At 32.0% G+C, this 14,440-nt stretch overlaps 1 protein-coding gene, 1 long non-coding RNA gene and 1 pseudogene across 2 annotated transcripts; 2 read left to right on the forward strand and 1 right to left on the reverse strand.

The window, feature by feature from the left end:
- Positions 1–1,364: 1,364 nt before the first annotated feature.
- On the reverse strand, positions 1,365–4,360 carry LOC149494891 (uncharacterized). Its single transcript, XR_016321796.1, has 2 exons — positions 3,568–4,360; positions 1,365–1,675 (listed from the first exon to the last, which is right to left on the reverse strand). It is a non-coding gene; the product is annotated as an uncharacterized LOC149494891 (long non-coding RNA).
- A 1,424-nt stretch (positions 4,361–5,784) lies between these two features.
- Positions 5,785–7,038, forward strand: LOC149494892 (G-type lectin S-receptor-like serine/threonine-protein kinase At4g27290 pseudogene; annotated as a pseudogene).
- Positions 7,039–7,255: 217 nt separating this feature from the next.
- On the forward strand, positions 7,256–8,700 carry LOC119369651 (G-type lectin S-receptor-like serine/threonine-protein kinase SD1-1). Its single transcript, XM_089724209.1, has 5 exons — positions 7,256–7,403; positions 7,495–7,705; positions 7,800–8,037; positions 8,145–8,295; positions 8,374–8,700. The coding sequence occupies exons 1-5, from the start codon at positions 7,302–7,304 to the stop codon at positions 8,683–8,685; spliced, it is 1,014 nt and encodes a 337-aa protein (XP_089580335.1). The 5' UTR covers positions 7,256–7,301; the 3' UTR covers positions 8,686–8,700.
- Positions 8,701–14,440: the final 5,740 nt, after the last annotated feature.

Consider the following 14,440-nt stretch of genomic DNA (forward strand, 5'->3'; position numbering starts at 1 on the left):
CACAAGCAACATGTTATGCCTTTATGTCACAAATTATCCATCAAATAGCAACACTTTTTTTTTTTTTCCCGCAAAGTACAAAGCAATAGCAAATCTAAGACTCCCTTTATTTCGTGACAATAAATAATTTTTATATATTAATAATAACTATAATATATGTAAAAGTGAGAATGGGAGGGGAACATTAGGATTCTCAAAAATGTCCCTACTAAGTTTATGTATTAACAAAAATATCATTTAAAGATTTTAATTTGACTGGTTAAAAAAAAAGGAAATTTAATTTTGATTGATATATTAATTTTATATTTAAATCTAAAATTTATTGGATAAAATAAGAAATTATATTATATACTATATAAAGTATATAGAAAATAAGATAATACTATTCGTTTCTACATTTCTTATGACGCAATATAAAGTTTAAAAAAAATTTTAAAATATAAAATTTAATATATAATTATTGAATTTCATAAAATTCAGGCTTTACATGTATAATTTTCTATTTGTATCAAAATTTACTAATAAAAATTATGTCTAAAATGCTAAAGAACACTTTTTTGTACGCTAACAAATCAATAAAGTCCTAGACTAACAGCCAAAATAAAGATCCTTTACATCCGGATTTGGACCTCACCCTTACCCCTCTTTAATTTGTTGCCTCATTAAAGAATACAAAATTTCTAGCAAAAGTAATTGTGATTTGTTGCTACCAAATATAAAAAACCAACATATTAATTAAGGAGTATTAAATTTCTTACAAGATAACAAATAAACATTGGAATCAAATATAAAAGAATTAATTTGTATTTGACAACTCTAAATGAAAAAAACTCAGCTATAACAATTGTCTATATATTTACTATAAACAATATGTTATGTCTTTATGTAAGAAACTATCCATTAAATAGTGACACTCTTCCGCCTGCAAAGTGCAAAGTAATAAGAAATCTAACATTCCATTTATTTGTCGATAATAAATAACTTTCATAGATATATAAGTGGGAATTGGTAGGTATATATATATTATAAACATTATTATAATTTTGTCATGAAAATTTGATTGTTAAATTATAATAATATTTTTTATTATAAATATGTCTAAAATCCGTATAAAATTTAATATATGATCATTAATTTTCGTCAAACTTAATATGTACTTGACAATTTAATTTAATATAGAAAATCAACCTATTCATCGAGGAGTATTAAATTTCTTATAATGTAATATATAAACTGTCACGACCCGATACCATGGGCCGGACCGGCACTAGGGCCCAGGTAAGGTTAAGGCTCCCGAGGCCCGTAGTAAGCCTGAAACACTAAAAATTTACTGTCTCAATATAACTTTAAACATTTAGCCCATATTGATATGAAAAATATACCTCAAAATTTTAATATACCTTGGCCCAAATTTATCATCTTCAGCATTACACAGTTCGAGCCCCATTTACTATACAACACATTTCTAATATGAGCTAACAGAATTACTTCATCTGTATTACTACACGACTAGATGTATGTAAATTCTACAGCTGCGGAGTCACTAACTGTTTGTTATACATAGCTTCTTATACATATAGTTACATAGCAAAATAATTATGGAACTAGGAAAACTTCTTAATAGCCCTGCGGCGAAGAAACATAGCTTAAACCGAATTAAAGAGAAGCTTACTTCCTGAAAAATTTAAACAAGACATGTGAGTTTTCTAAGGAGTAATAATTATTGCACAACACACGCAGTCACACAAATGTGTAAATATATCAATCCAGTCATCCGACTAGTTATATGCTCATACAGTCGGTCATACAAATGGCATATCACCAGCACTCACAATTAATATCACCTTCAAATAATCACATCACGTGGAAATTAGTCAGTGGCGTCACCGAAACCCCGATGAGCCGTCCTCCTACATGGCTCATCCACTCACATGTGCACCCGAGAGCCAATCCCCCATTCTGGTCGACCGGTTTAATCCTCACACAATCAGTCCTCTCATTATTTTATTTTTTTTTCCAGTCTCTCTTTTCTTTCTTTTCTTTTTCTTTTTTTTCTTTTTTTTTTTTTTATCAACAGGAGGCAACCCGGTCGTCTTCATCAAATCTAGATCATCAGGCGCTCACAACAAGAGGCCACCCTGCGGGCTGCGATCAAATCTAGATTATCAGGTGCGCCCAATAAAGAAGCCAACCTGTGATTTCAATATAATCTCTCTCTCTCTCTCTCTTTTTTTTTTTTATACCAACAGGAGGCAACCCGATCGTCTCCATCAAATCTAAATCTTCAAGCGCTCACAACAGGAGGCCACCCTGCGGGCTGCGAGCAAATCTAGATTATCAGGTGCGCCCAATAAAGAAGCCAACCTGTGGTTTTCCATATCATACAGATTATAACGGCAGGTGCACACGGGGGCGCCGATCTCCCATTTTCCCGGCCGACGGTCCAATTTCATAATTCATCATAATCAGGATCCATGCTTTATTGACCGTCCTCACAAACCCATGGTGACCCACTTCATCCCAATTCCACACAAACAAAGCACAGTAATATTACAACACAATTAATCAAGTATTGCAATTAAATACAGACATGTTGATCAGTTAAACATCGAAATGCAATGCTCAATTAGACATTCATACTCAAATGCAAATAAATAAATAAATAATATCAACAATAAACGACAACGATAAAATAAATAATAATAATAAACATAATGATGAAAATAAATAATTAATCGAATAATTAAATGAATAATGATGATAATCATTAAATAATTAGAGCACTCTATTTATTATGTATTGAGTTATAGAATTAATCTAAATAAATTTGTTAATTATATTATTAATTAAAACTAGTCTAGGTTCTATCGAAATTTCGGAAGCACCTCCCCTAAAAATGGGACTATCAACCTGCTTAAATATCCCAATAACACTAAGTATTTTCAATCAATACACACAACCCATCCATCGGGCAATTAAACAAATTCATTTTCCTTCCTCCATCCAAAATAATAACATCAATATTTAATCGTCAATGTCAAACTTTACCTTACTATATAACATTAAGTAAGTAAATAAATAAATAAGCAAATAAGTGAAAAATAGCTATTTGCTTAACCTCCACACGTTACTAGTTAAACTATCTAATATAGACCCTTAACAATCATATAAAACTTCAAGCTCAACCATTGCATACACAAGTATATAAATATATCCCATAAATCATCTATAGTTTATACATGTCTTTCTTTCTTCATACCAATACTAGGACCGAATTTCTAATCAAACTCACATATATATATACACTTAATAGTTCCAAATTAACTAATTAACAAATTATATTAACCTCCAAGCATGATTCAATGATACTATTAATTATTCTAAAACTATTCACTTTACTAAGCATATTTATCCAAATTCCTAAATTAGCTTACATCAATATTATACCGATTGCTTCTTAACAAAATTATATTTGTTTGATTATTCATCCAAATTCAATTTAATTAACTAATAATTATTAAGTTTATAATTTATACCGAAGCTAAAGAAACTGGTCTTAGAACGTACCAATTGAGAATCGGGCGACGATTCCATGATCAGCGCGAAGAGAAGAGAATTCTGTCTCTCGGGGCCTCGCCGGAGTGTCGCCAGCCGGTCACCGGACCTCAGGCCGCCGTGCACGGGCCGGAAAACCGGTTGTGGCCAGATTTGAGCAGCGCTTATACCAAAATGCTCAAAATCTTATGGGGACTCCGATTCCGTGATCCACTTGAACTGGGTATGCCCCTTTCTGGCCGGAAATGACCCCCGACAGTTGCTTTGCCACTGCCATCCATGCTGTTTCCGTCGGTTGAGCCCTATCGCCGAAATCAATGGAAGAGGAAGACTCGCTCGGAAGTAAGGAGTCAATCGGTGGTCCTTTCGTGGAGTGTCTTTGCCGGCGTCGACGGGATTCGCCAAAATACTTGACGCGGCGGTGTCGGAATATTTTGGCTCGATTCCTTCCATTCACACTCTCAATCGCACAACCAGTAGCCATAATGGAGCTCCCCTCGTCGAGAAGATGGATTCAGACTGTTGTTGCGCCTGAATCCATGGCCGTTTGGCCGGAAAACGGGAAGGAAGAGGGTGGAGGGGGCTGTCGCGCGCTGAAGAAGAAGAAGAGAAAAAAAAAAAAAGTAGAAAGGCGGTTTCTAGCAAACTCTGGGCCATTCCGGTTCGATTCAAACCGGTTTGGTCCGATTTAGTGCTTTGGTCTCATTCGTTTGATTTTCAAGTTTTTCACTCAGTTTTCGGATTATTCGTGTGGTTTTCGGTCCGGTTCAATTTATTTTTAATTATTTTAATTAGGTTTTGTAACATTTCCTCCATTAACTAAATAAGAATAAAAATATAATTAGTAATCATATTTGATTTTTAGGAAGATTAATTTATATACATACATAATAGATTAATTGCTGGAGTTTCATTTGATTCGTCAAAAATTTTAAGTGTTCTCGGATCGAAACTTCCGAATAATCTGCTTTTGGGCTTGGACCCAATTCGAAAATTTGGGCTCGAATTGAGACTGTATTACATTTACAGCCCACACGGTCAAAATTCCCGATTTTTAATTAAATAAAAATTCGGGGTGTTTCATAAACGTTCCAATCAAATGTAAAAAAAAATCAATTTGACTTGACAATTCTAAAGGAAAGAATTAGCTATATCAATTAATTATCCATATATGGGAAAATAATTTTTTAGTCCTTCAAATTTGTCATAATTGTCTAAGTAGTCTCTCACATTTTATATAATATTTAAGTCATCCTTCATATTTGTTTCCGTCTAATTAAAAGGTCCCTACATCCAGTTTAAATTGTTTTAGCCGTTAAAATGAGGTAAAAAGACAAAAACACCCTTATGCTGATGTGGACAACTTCTTAATAAAGTTAGTCTCCTCCCCACATGAAGACTTCTCTCCCACAGACGCTCTCAATTTCTAGAAACTACAATGTACCATTCATCTCAGATTCTTTGTGTTTTCATTATTTCAAAGTGATTGCAAAATGAAAATGACCTCTTCGGTTGGCCAATTCGCAGATGGGGGCTGTACTAGTTGGGTGTCCAATTGGCAGGTTCGATTCTGAATTGAACCAAACCAAAAAAAAAAATACTGAAAAGATTTAATTTAATTGATTTGGTTTAATTTTAGCTATTTCTGATAGATGTTAGGCTTATTTTCTGCATTCAATTGTTGAGTTTTAACCAAATTTTACTCACTGCTAACCCTAAATGACTGATCTTAAGTATATTGCAATTTAACCCGGTGGATTCAATATAATATACTTTCTTCATCTATTTTTATTTCTTGTTCAATGTTTTTTATAATGGTTAAAGAAACAATTAAATCTCGTAAATTATAACAAAATACTCTTTAATTTAATTAAATTACTCCTTATGTCACCTCGTTATTCCGATTTTAATTTTCACTCCATTAATTTGTTACTAAAATAGTTACTGTGTTTAGTAGATATAAGAATAAAATGAGAAAAAAAATTAATTAAATTATCCTCTATATCAAACCAATAAAAAAACGGTCGTTCCATATATCCGTATAAGCAAGTCTTATCCTAATGTTTTTTTTTTTTTTTTTTAGAAGAGTCTTATCCTAATGTTTAGATGTCGCAAATAGTAATATATGTGCAAAGCTGTTCAACCACATTACTATTTTAGCATGAAAAACTACTCTCCATGTAAAAGAGAAAAAACAAACAAGAAAAAAAAAAAAAATCAACTACTACCATGAAAATGCTTTTGGCAAGCTACTTCTTCTTCTTGCTCTTTTTACGACAACCTTCTTCTTCATCCCAAGGCACCATTAATCCCGGTCAATCCATCAAAGACGGTGAGACTCTAGTTTCAGCTGGTGGAAAGTTCGAGCTGGGATTTTTCGCACCAGAAAATTCAAAAAAGCGTTATTTAGGAATATGGTACAAAGATCCATCAGCTTATGCAGTAATTTGGGTAGCAAACAGAGAAACCCCACTTACTGATCGCTCAGGAGTTTTGCTTATCTCTAACCAAAGCCTTCTAATCATCTTAAATAGCAAAAATAACACAGTTTGGTCATCTAACAAAACAAGCAATGTCCAAAATCCAGTTGTGCAGCTTTTGGACTCGGGAAATTTAGTTGTCCAAGACAGGAATGGTACTAATTTGCTGTGGCAGAGTTTTGATTCTCCATGTGATACATTACTTCCTGGAATGAAAATAGGAAGGAATTTTTTAACTGGTCAAGAGACGTTCCTAACATCTTGGAAGAGTGAAGATAATCCTGGCCACGGCCAATTTTCATTCTGGATAGATCCTGCTGGATTTCCTCAGCTTGTTGTGAGAAATGGAACTTCTAAGCATTACAGACTTGGTTCGTGGAATGGCGTTGGATTTACAGGAACTCCCCAGTTGCCATCAAATTCAAATATCCTCACATATGAATTTGAATTGAATAAAAATGGAGTCTATTATAGTTATCAGGTTGAAGGTGCTCTTTTGTCCAGGTTATTAATGAATCGATCGGGCTTCTTGGAGCGTTTTGTAAGAATAACTCTTCCTTGGACAAATATATATTCTGCACCATTAGATGAATGTGATAAGTACTCAGTTTGTGGTGCTAATATGAAATGTAATATTATTGATAATTCTCATACATGTGATTGCTTAGAGGGCTTTATATTGGAATCTTCCAAAAATAGGAGCAATCACTGTGTTCGAAAAACTCCATTGGATTGCAAAAAGGGTTACGTTTTTCATAAGTATATAGGATTGAAGTTACCAGATACATCTGATTCTTGGTATGATATGAATATGACACTTGCAGAATGTAAAGAAATGTGTTCAAAAAACTGTTCTTGCACTGCATATGCAAATTCAAACATCATTGGAGATGGCAGTGGCTGCGTGCTATGGTTTGGTGAACTGATTGATATGAGATATTACACTCAAGGTGGTCAAGATATCTATATAAAAATGTCCTCTTCAAAACGATCAGGTACATAAAAAACTCTTTTTTTTCCTCTAATTCTTTCAACTTGGCTCCGGGGAGGATTCAAACTCGAAACTCACAGCACTGAATACAGTAAAATCGAGTCTGGGCTCATTGGTCCAAATCTTTCTTTCTACCAAAAAATTTATCTGTTTCAAGAAAAGGAATTAGCTAGTTAGGTTATTGCCATATTATCTCATGAATATACCCACTGAGAATACTTGATTTGCCAATATGTGATTATGAAGGTTATGAAGATGGAGAGGTAAAGGAAGACATGGAATTGCCAATATTTGATTTGCCTACAATAGCTAAAGCCACAGATAATTTTTCCAGTATCAACAAACTGGGGCAAGGTGGTTTTGGACCTGTCTACAAGGTAAAGTAACGATTTGAATATTATATATGGTACATAACATATTATCTCTGCAACTACAAAGATCTTCAGTTTCTGTAACAATGGTTTTCAGGGTACATTGACTAATGGGCAAGAAATAGCAGTGAAAAGGCTTTCAAAGAGTTCTGGACAAGGGTTAACAGAGTTCAAAAATGAAGTTACTTTGATTGCAAAACTTCAGCACAGAAATCTTGTTAAACTTCTTGGCTGTTGCATTGAGAAAGATGAAAAAATGTTGATATATGAATTCATGCCGAACAAGAGCTTAGATTTTTTCATTTTCGGTTTGAACTTCTCTCTTGTCTATAATTACTATTTCACAACTGGTTTTATGTTAATCTAGTTAAACATTCTACTAATAGATGACAAATATATCAGATCAAATGAGAAGCAATTTTCTAGATTGGAAAAAGCGCTTTCACATTATTGGAGGAATTGCCAGAGGGCTTCTTTATCTTCATCAAGACTCTAGACTAAGGATTATACACAGAGATCTCAAAGCAAGCAATGTGTTATTGGATAAGGACATGAATCCCAAAATTTCTGACTTTGGTTTGGCTACAATATTTGGGGGAGACCAAACAGAGGCTAATACAAATAGAGTGGCAGGAACATAGTAAGTACACATCTGCACTTATTATTCATTTTCAGTTCTCCCCTGTTGGGAATTTCAAATTTAAGATAGCAAAAAATATAGTTCCATTACTATGTTTCATTTTGCAGTGGTTATATGTCGCCGGAGTACGCAGTGGACGGGCTTTTCTCCATGAAATCAGACGTCTTCAGCTTTGGCGTATTAGTACTGGAGATAGTAAGTGGAAAGAAAAACAGAGGGTTCTTCCACCAAGAACACAACCACAATCTACTTGGACATGTAAGAACTTTTGCTGGCACAGTCACTCAATTACTAATTGGAATAACTTTTTAATCTTTATTGTTCTTGATTTTACAGGCATGGAAACTGTGGATAGAAGAGAGGTCAATGGAATTAGTTGATAGAAAGCTAGAATCTTTATCCATGTCTGAAGTGTTAAGATGCATTCAAGTGGGTCTTTTATGTGTTCAACAGCGTCCAGAAGACAGACCAAGCATGGCATCTGTAGTTGTAATGTTAAGCAGTGAGATTTTATTGCCGAAACCGAAGCAGCCAGGCTTTTTCACAGAAAGGAATAAGCCTGAAGCAGAGTCTTCATCCACCAACCATGGAACATCCTCAGTAAATGAGATGAGTACAACTCCAGCTGCTGCCAAGGTAGAATATTAAAGAATATACAGTCTATCGGTTGAACTGTCTCAACATAATTTTCATACTAGAAAATTAAGGATTTAAGATTAAAAAAAATGTCAGTCTTATAAGTTAAGAACTTGAGGAAGGTATGGCATATTGGTGGAATAAAGCTTTATTGCAAAATTTGTATAATTATTTTGCATAGTCTCAAAATGAGAACCTCCTTTATAACAGTTTTTTACTAAATTAATAATAATTTGACTATATATATTATTAATCTAAAAAATTAAAAAAGCTTTTTTATCAGCAATGAGAATATTAAAAATTTATTAAAGGTAGTAATAGGACAAAACTTACCAAAACGGAGTAACTACTCCCAAGCCAACTTGCTTGCCCTATACACCCGAATCCAAACTCGAAATTGACAAGAAAACCCAAAACAAATGGAGCAGAAGAACCACATTAAAAACATCTCCCAAGACAAGAGAAGAGTACTAAAAATGCTAGAACTGCTGATAGTACAAAGAGAGAAAATCCAAAAAAAAAAAAAAAAAAAAAAAACAATGAAGTTAAATCCAAGAAGCTAAGAATGGACTTGAAGGAGAAACACCTTTCTTAGTTAAAAATCTGCAAAATGATTGTCATCTCTTGAAACAAAAACAAACTGAACCTGGTTGAGTTGAGACAAAATCTTATCAAACTTGTTAAACTTCTCCCACCATTTCCATGCCCTCATAATCTTCTGAATAATCCAGCACAAAGTATTTTTAGCATCAGACTTCACAATCAAAGGAAAATTCTTAACATTTGAATACTAATAAAACTCAATAGCTGAAAAGAAAGCAAGGAGTTCCGCCTTATTCGAATTCAAAATACCAACTGTGTGATAAAAAATACATTTAACTACTCTGTTGTCATACCTTAACACGACTCTAACCCCTGCTGGACTCAACGTACCAGAAGAATTAGGATTTTTCATGCTAAAAATATAAACAAATAAAAAAATATAAAATAAAAGATTATATTTTATTAATTTAATTTTTATATCATACTTGGAGATTTTTTTGGTAAATATAAAAAATGTATGTTATTTAAATGTTGCATTATTTGTTTAAACTAATAGAATATTTAAAAGCTTTTTTTTAAAAAAAATTTATGAGTCACATTATGATTAAAAAAATGATGGAAATAATTTTTTGTTTTTAATTTCATTTTTAATTGTAATTGAAGTTATAAAAGGTTGAAATTAGGATAAAATTGAAAAAAAATAATAAAATTCTCAGTATTCTAATATATTATGTCTTTTTTAAGATAAAAATATATGCATTAAATTTTCATTTCCCAAATCTTAGAAAATCTTACCATCTTTTTTACAACTACAACAAAGTCAATAAGGAAATGTCGACTTGCACACTGGTTTATTTCATTCCCCTTTATTTCAAATTCATGGATTGTTATAAGTAAACTAATTAATTCGGTTTGACCAAAATTAGTAATAGTAAAACTATTTTTCTAAGGAAGATTGATCTCAACATTGCAATAATCGGTTTGACCTAAATCCAAGAATACTTTCCAACAATTTCTCTAGTCTTTGCGAGCATTTATTAAGTTTTTTCAAGTAAGAGTCAAGTGTAATTTTTACGCTCAATTCAGTTCGATTTAATATCTTAAAAATTAGTTCCATTTTGATTTTAATAAAGAATAGAAAATTTTTTAATATGAGTCAGTTTGATTAAATCCAAAAGAAAAGTTGAAACATGCCACAAATAATTGAAAATGAATCGAATCATACCCTTTTGGTTTATATGCTGTTCGATTTCAGATTGTAGTCCATCAAAAAAATTTCATTCAGTTTAGTTCGTAATTTTTTTGAATTTTGAACTAAAACAAACAAGTGCTTATCTCTCTGCTACTAAGTACTGGTTAGAAATTAGTTTAATTCATATTTTGGTGCTGCATTTGAAATTTTAAGTATTTCAGTTGTTAAGAAAACTTTAAAAGGTTTGAAAATGACTAAAACCTGCTCTGTTAGACTTGGAAATGAACTTATTTGGACAAGCCGAAATGGAATATTACGAACAAGGGCCGAGCTAGGACAATTATTTTGGGAAGTGAAACAAAAAATTTTTAAGCTTTTACGGAAGCCAAATTAATTTTTCTATATTTTTAAATATTTAAAATGTAATTTTCTATTTGAGTCAAACTTACTAATAAAAATTATGTCTAAAATGGCTAAGAGCACTTTTTTTGTACCTGACAAGCTAATGACATCCTAACCTAATAGACAAAACAAAGATTCTTTTGTATTCGGATTTGAATCTCACCCTCACCCCTCATTAATTAGTAACCTCATTAAAAATACAAAATTTCTTATAAAAATAATTGAGAACTGCTATAACCAAATATAAAAATCAACATATTGATTAAGGAGTATTAAATTTCTTACAAGGTAATAGATAAATATTGCAATTAAGTATAGAAAAATCAACATGAAAACTCTTAAGAAAAAAATAGTTATATCTATTAATTGTCCATATATTTCTATAAGCAACATATTATGTCTCTATGTAGCAACCTATCCATTTAACAGTGTTTTTCTTCTTTGTGAAAAATGCAAAGCAGTAAAAATCTAAGACTATTTATTTCCTCGTGATAAATAACTTATATATATATATATATATATATATATATATAAGAGGAAATGGGTGGAGGAACATTAAGATTGTCAAAAATATCCCTACTGAGTTTATAAATTGATGAAGATATTATTTTGGATTTTAATTTGATTGATTGTAAAAGATAAAGATAATTTAATTTTAATTAGCATATTAATTTCCTATTTTAATCTAAAGTCTATTGGATAATTTAAGAAATTATATTATATACCATATAAGGTGTATATAAATATGATAATATTATTCGGTTTTACCTTTTTTATAACCCAATATAAAGTTTAAAAAAATTCAAAATTCATATAAATTTAATATATAATCACTGAGTTTCATAAAATTCAGCTTGTAATTTTGTAATTTTCTATTTGCCAAATTTTTACTAAAAGAATGATGTCTCAAGGCCAAGGGCACTTTTTTGTACCCAATAAGCTAATGAAGTCCCATACATAATAGCCAAAAACAAAGATTATTTACATTCGGATTTGCATCTCATCCTCCTCTCTTTAATTTGTAATCTCATTCTCACATAAGTAATTGAGAAATGTTGCAACCAAATATAAAAAATCAACATATTGATTCAGAAGTATTAAATTTCTTACAAGGTAATAGATAAATATTGCAATCAAATATAGAAAAATCATCCTGTACTTGATAACTCTGAACGAAAAAATGAGCTATAATTGTTAATTGCCCATGTATTTACCATAAACAACATGTTATGTCTTTATGTAGCAACACATCCATCAAACAGTGACGCTCTTTTTTCCGGAAAGCCCAAAGTAATAGAAAATTTAAAATTCTAATTATTTCCTGACAATAAATAACTTATATATATCTATAATATCTATAATAAATATAAAAGAGGAAATGGATGGAGAAACATTAAGATTGCCAAAAATATCCACACTAAGTTTATGGATTGACAAAGATATCATTAAGAATTTTAATTTGATTGGTTGAAAAGATAAAGGCAATTTAATTTTGATTGGCATATTAATTTTCTATTTAAATCTAAATTCTACTGGATAAAATAAGAAATTATATTATACTATATAAGGTATATATAAAATATAGTAATACTATTCGGTTTCACCTTTCTTATAACTCAATATAAAGTTTTTAAAAAAAAAATTCAAAATCCATATAAAATTTGATGTATGATCATTAAATTTTCATAAATTTAGCCTTTAGATGTGTAATTTTCTATTTGTGTCAAATTTTGCTAATAAAAATTATGTTTAAAATGGCCAAGGGCACCTTTTTTGTACCCCTATAAGCCAATGAAGTCCTAATCTAACAGCCAAAATAAAGATCATTTCGGTCCGGATTTGAAACTCATTCTCACCCCTCTTTAATTTGTAACCTCATTAAATAATACTAAATTTCTCACAAAAGTAATTGAAAAATGTTGCAACCAAATATAGAAAATCAACATATCGATTAAGGAGTATTAAATTTCTTACATGGTAATAAAGAAACATCGCAATCAAATATAGAAAAATCAACACGTGCTTGACAAATCTGAAGGAAAAAATCAGCAATATCAATTAATTGTCCATAGATTTACCATAAGCAACATGTTATGCCTTTATGTAACTGAAACACCCCGTATTTTTGTTTTCGAAACTTTTGAATTTTTATTATATTAACAATCGAAATTTTTGACAGTGTGGACTACAGGTATTGCATAATCTTAGCCCGCGTTCAATTCGCGAGTTGGGCCCAAGCCCAAAGAATAGTATGACAACTCCTAATCGAGAATTTTCTGAACTGTTTAAGAATTATTTTGGGCATTAAATATCAAATTTATTAAAATAAATTAATTAGACCCGTAAACTCGTCTGAAATTTTCGAAAATCAAGTGAAAAATTCGTAAACCTAGTAGAAATCGAGTTGAATAGTTGATTTGGACCAAATCAGTTCGAATCGAACCGGAATGGCCCAGAATTCTCTAAAACTGCCCTTCTTCTTTCTTTTTCTTTTCTTCTTCTTCCTCTCCAGCGAGCGCAGGCGCCCCCCTTCCTCATCGTTTCCGGCCACTGCTCGAAGAGAGCGAGGTGGCGGTCAACTTGCCTGGTACTGCGAGTCATGTTTTCGGTCTCCTCTCACGCGGAAAAGGCCTCTGTTGACGTGATATGGGCTTGTTTCTTCGTTAGCTTTTCTTCTTCATTATGGCGAACCACGCCGTTGTCGGTGGTTGCAGCGTGAAGTGAGGGTGCCGATCGCTTCCTTTTCTCAACGCGATCGTTTCTCCTCCATCAGTCACAACAACAGAGCTCAGATGACAAAACTGCCATGAATAGAATCGCAAAGCTCCTGTCAAGTTTGATCCGTCCAATTAGAGGTCTCATCTCGCTCAACCGACATCAGAAATGGAATCATGAGTGAACTCCGATTCGAGTGGTGGTGTTCTTGGAAAATTCTGGGTATAATCGATTTTCCGGCCACCGTGCACGGCATCGGCGGTGGCGGTCCGACGAGCCTCCGACGAGGCACCAAGGGACAAAATTTTCCGCTCTTCACGCGGATCGTGGAATCGCAGTCTGATTCTCAATTGGTACACTCTAAGACCTAGTTTCTCACTTTCGGTATAAATTTTAAAACTCGAATTAATTAATTAATGAATTTAATTGAGTATTTAAGTGAATTATATTGAATATTGTTAAATATATTTCATGAACATTAATTATAACTATAAGGTTGATATTGAAATAAGAATTCCTAGCTAATAATTATGTAAGTTAATTTTCAAAATTTTAATAAATATTGTTAGAAGGAATTATAATTTATGGTATAGACAGATAATTAATTATAGAAGAATGTAAATTATTTGATATGCGGAGTATATATAGGTATGAAGTGGATTTGATAAATAAATAAATATTTACATGATTGATGAGTATGGTTATGGCTGATGGGAATTTAATGTGATTGAGAATGTGCCCGATGGATGGGCCGTGTGTGGATATGTCCGACATATAAAATTTGGATAGTCTAGTTTATAGAGGAAATGCTGCTAAATTTTTAGGAAGACACTGAATAAAGAACTAAATTAGCTGTATCATTAATAAGTAATAACAACTAAAACTTTTAGTAGTATTATTATGATTATTATTATT

This window comes from Jatropha curcas, chromosome 7, assembly GCF_041381405.1.
Source record: "Jatropha curcas cultivar XTBG-Jc1 chromosome 7, XTBG_Jcur_1.0, whole genome shotgun sequence".
Lineage (NCBI taxonomy): Eukaryota > Viridiplantae > Streptophyta > Magnoliopsida > Malpighiales > Euphorbiaceae > Jatropha > Jatropha curcas.

Coding starts and splice junctions, on each gene's coding strand:
- LOC119369651 (XM_089724209.1), top strand. CDS start 7,302: ATGGAATTGCCAATATTTGATTTGCCTACAATAGCTAAAGCCACAGAT. Junction 7,404..7,494: donor GTTTTGGACCTGTCTACAAG/GTAAAGTAACGA, acceptor AATGGTTTTCAG/GGTACATTGACTAATGGGCA. Junction 8,296..8,373: donor ACCACAATCTACTTGGACAT/GTAAGAACTTTT, acceptor TTGATTTTACAG/GCATGGAAACTGTGGATAGA.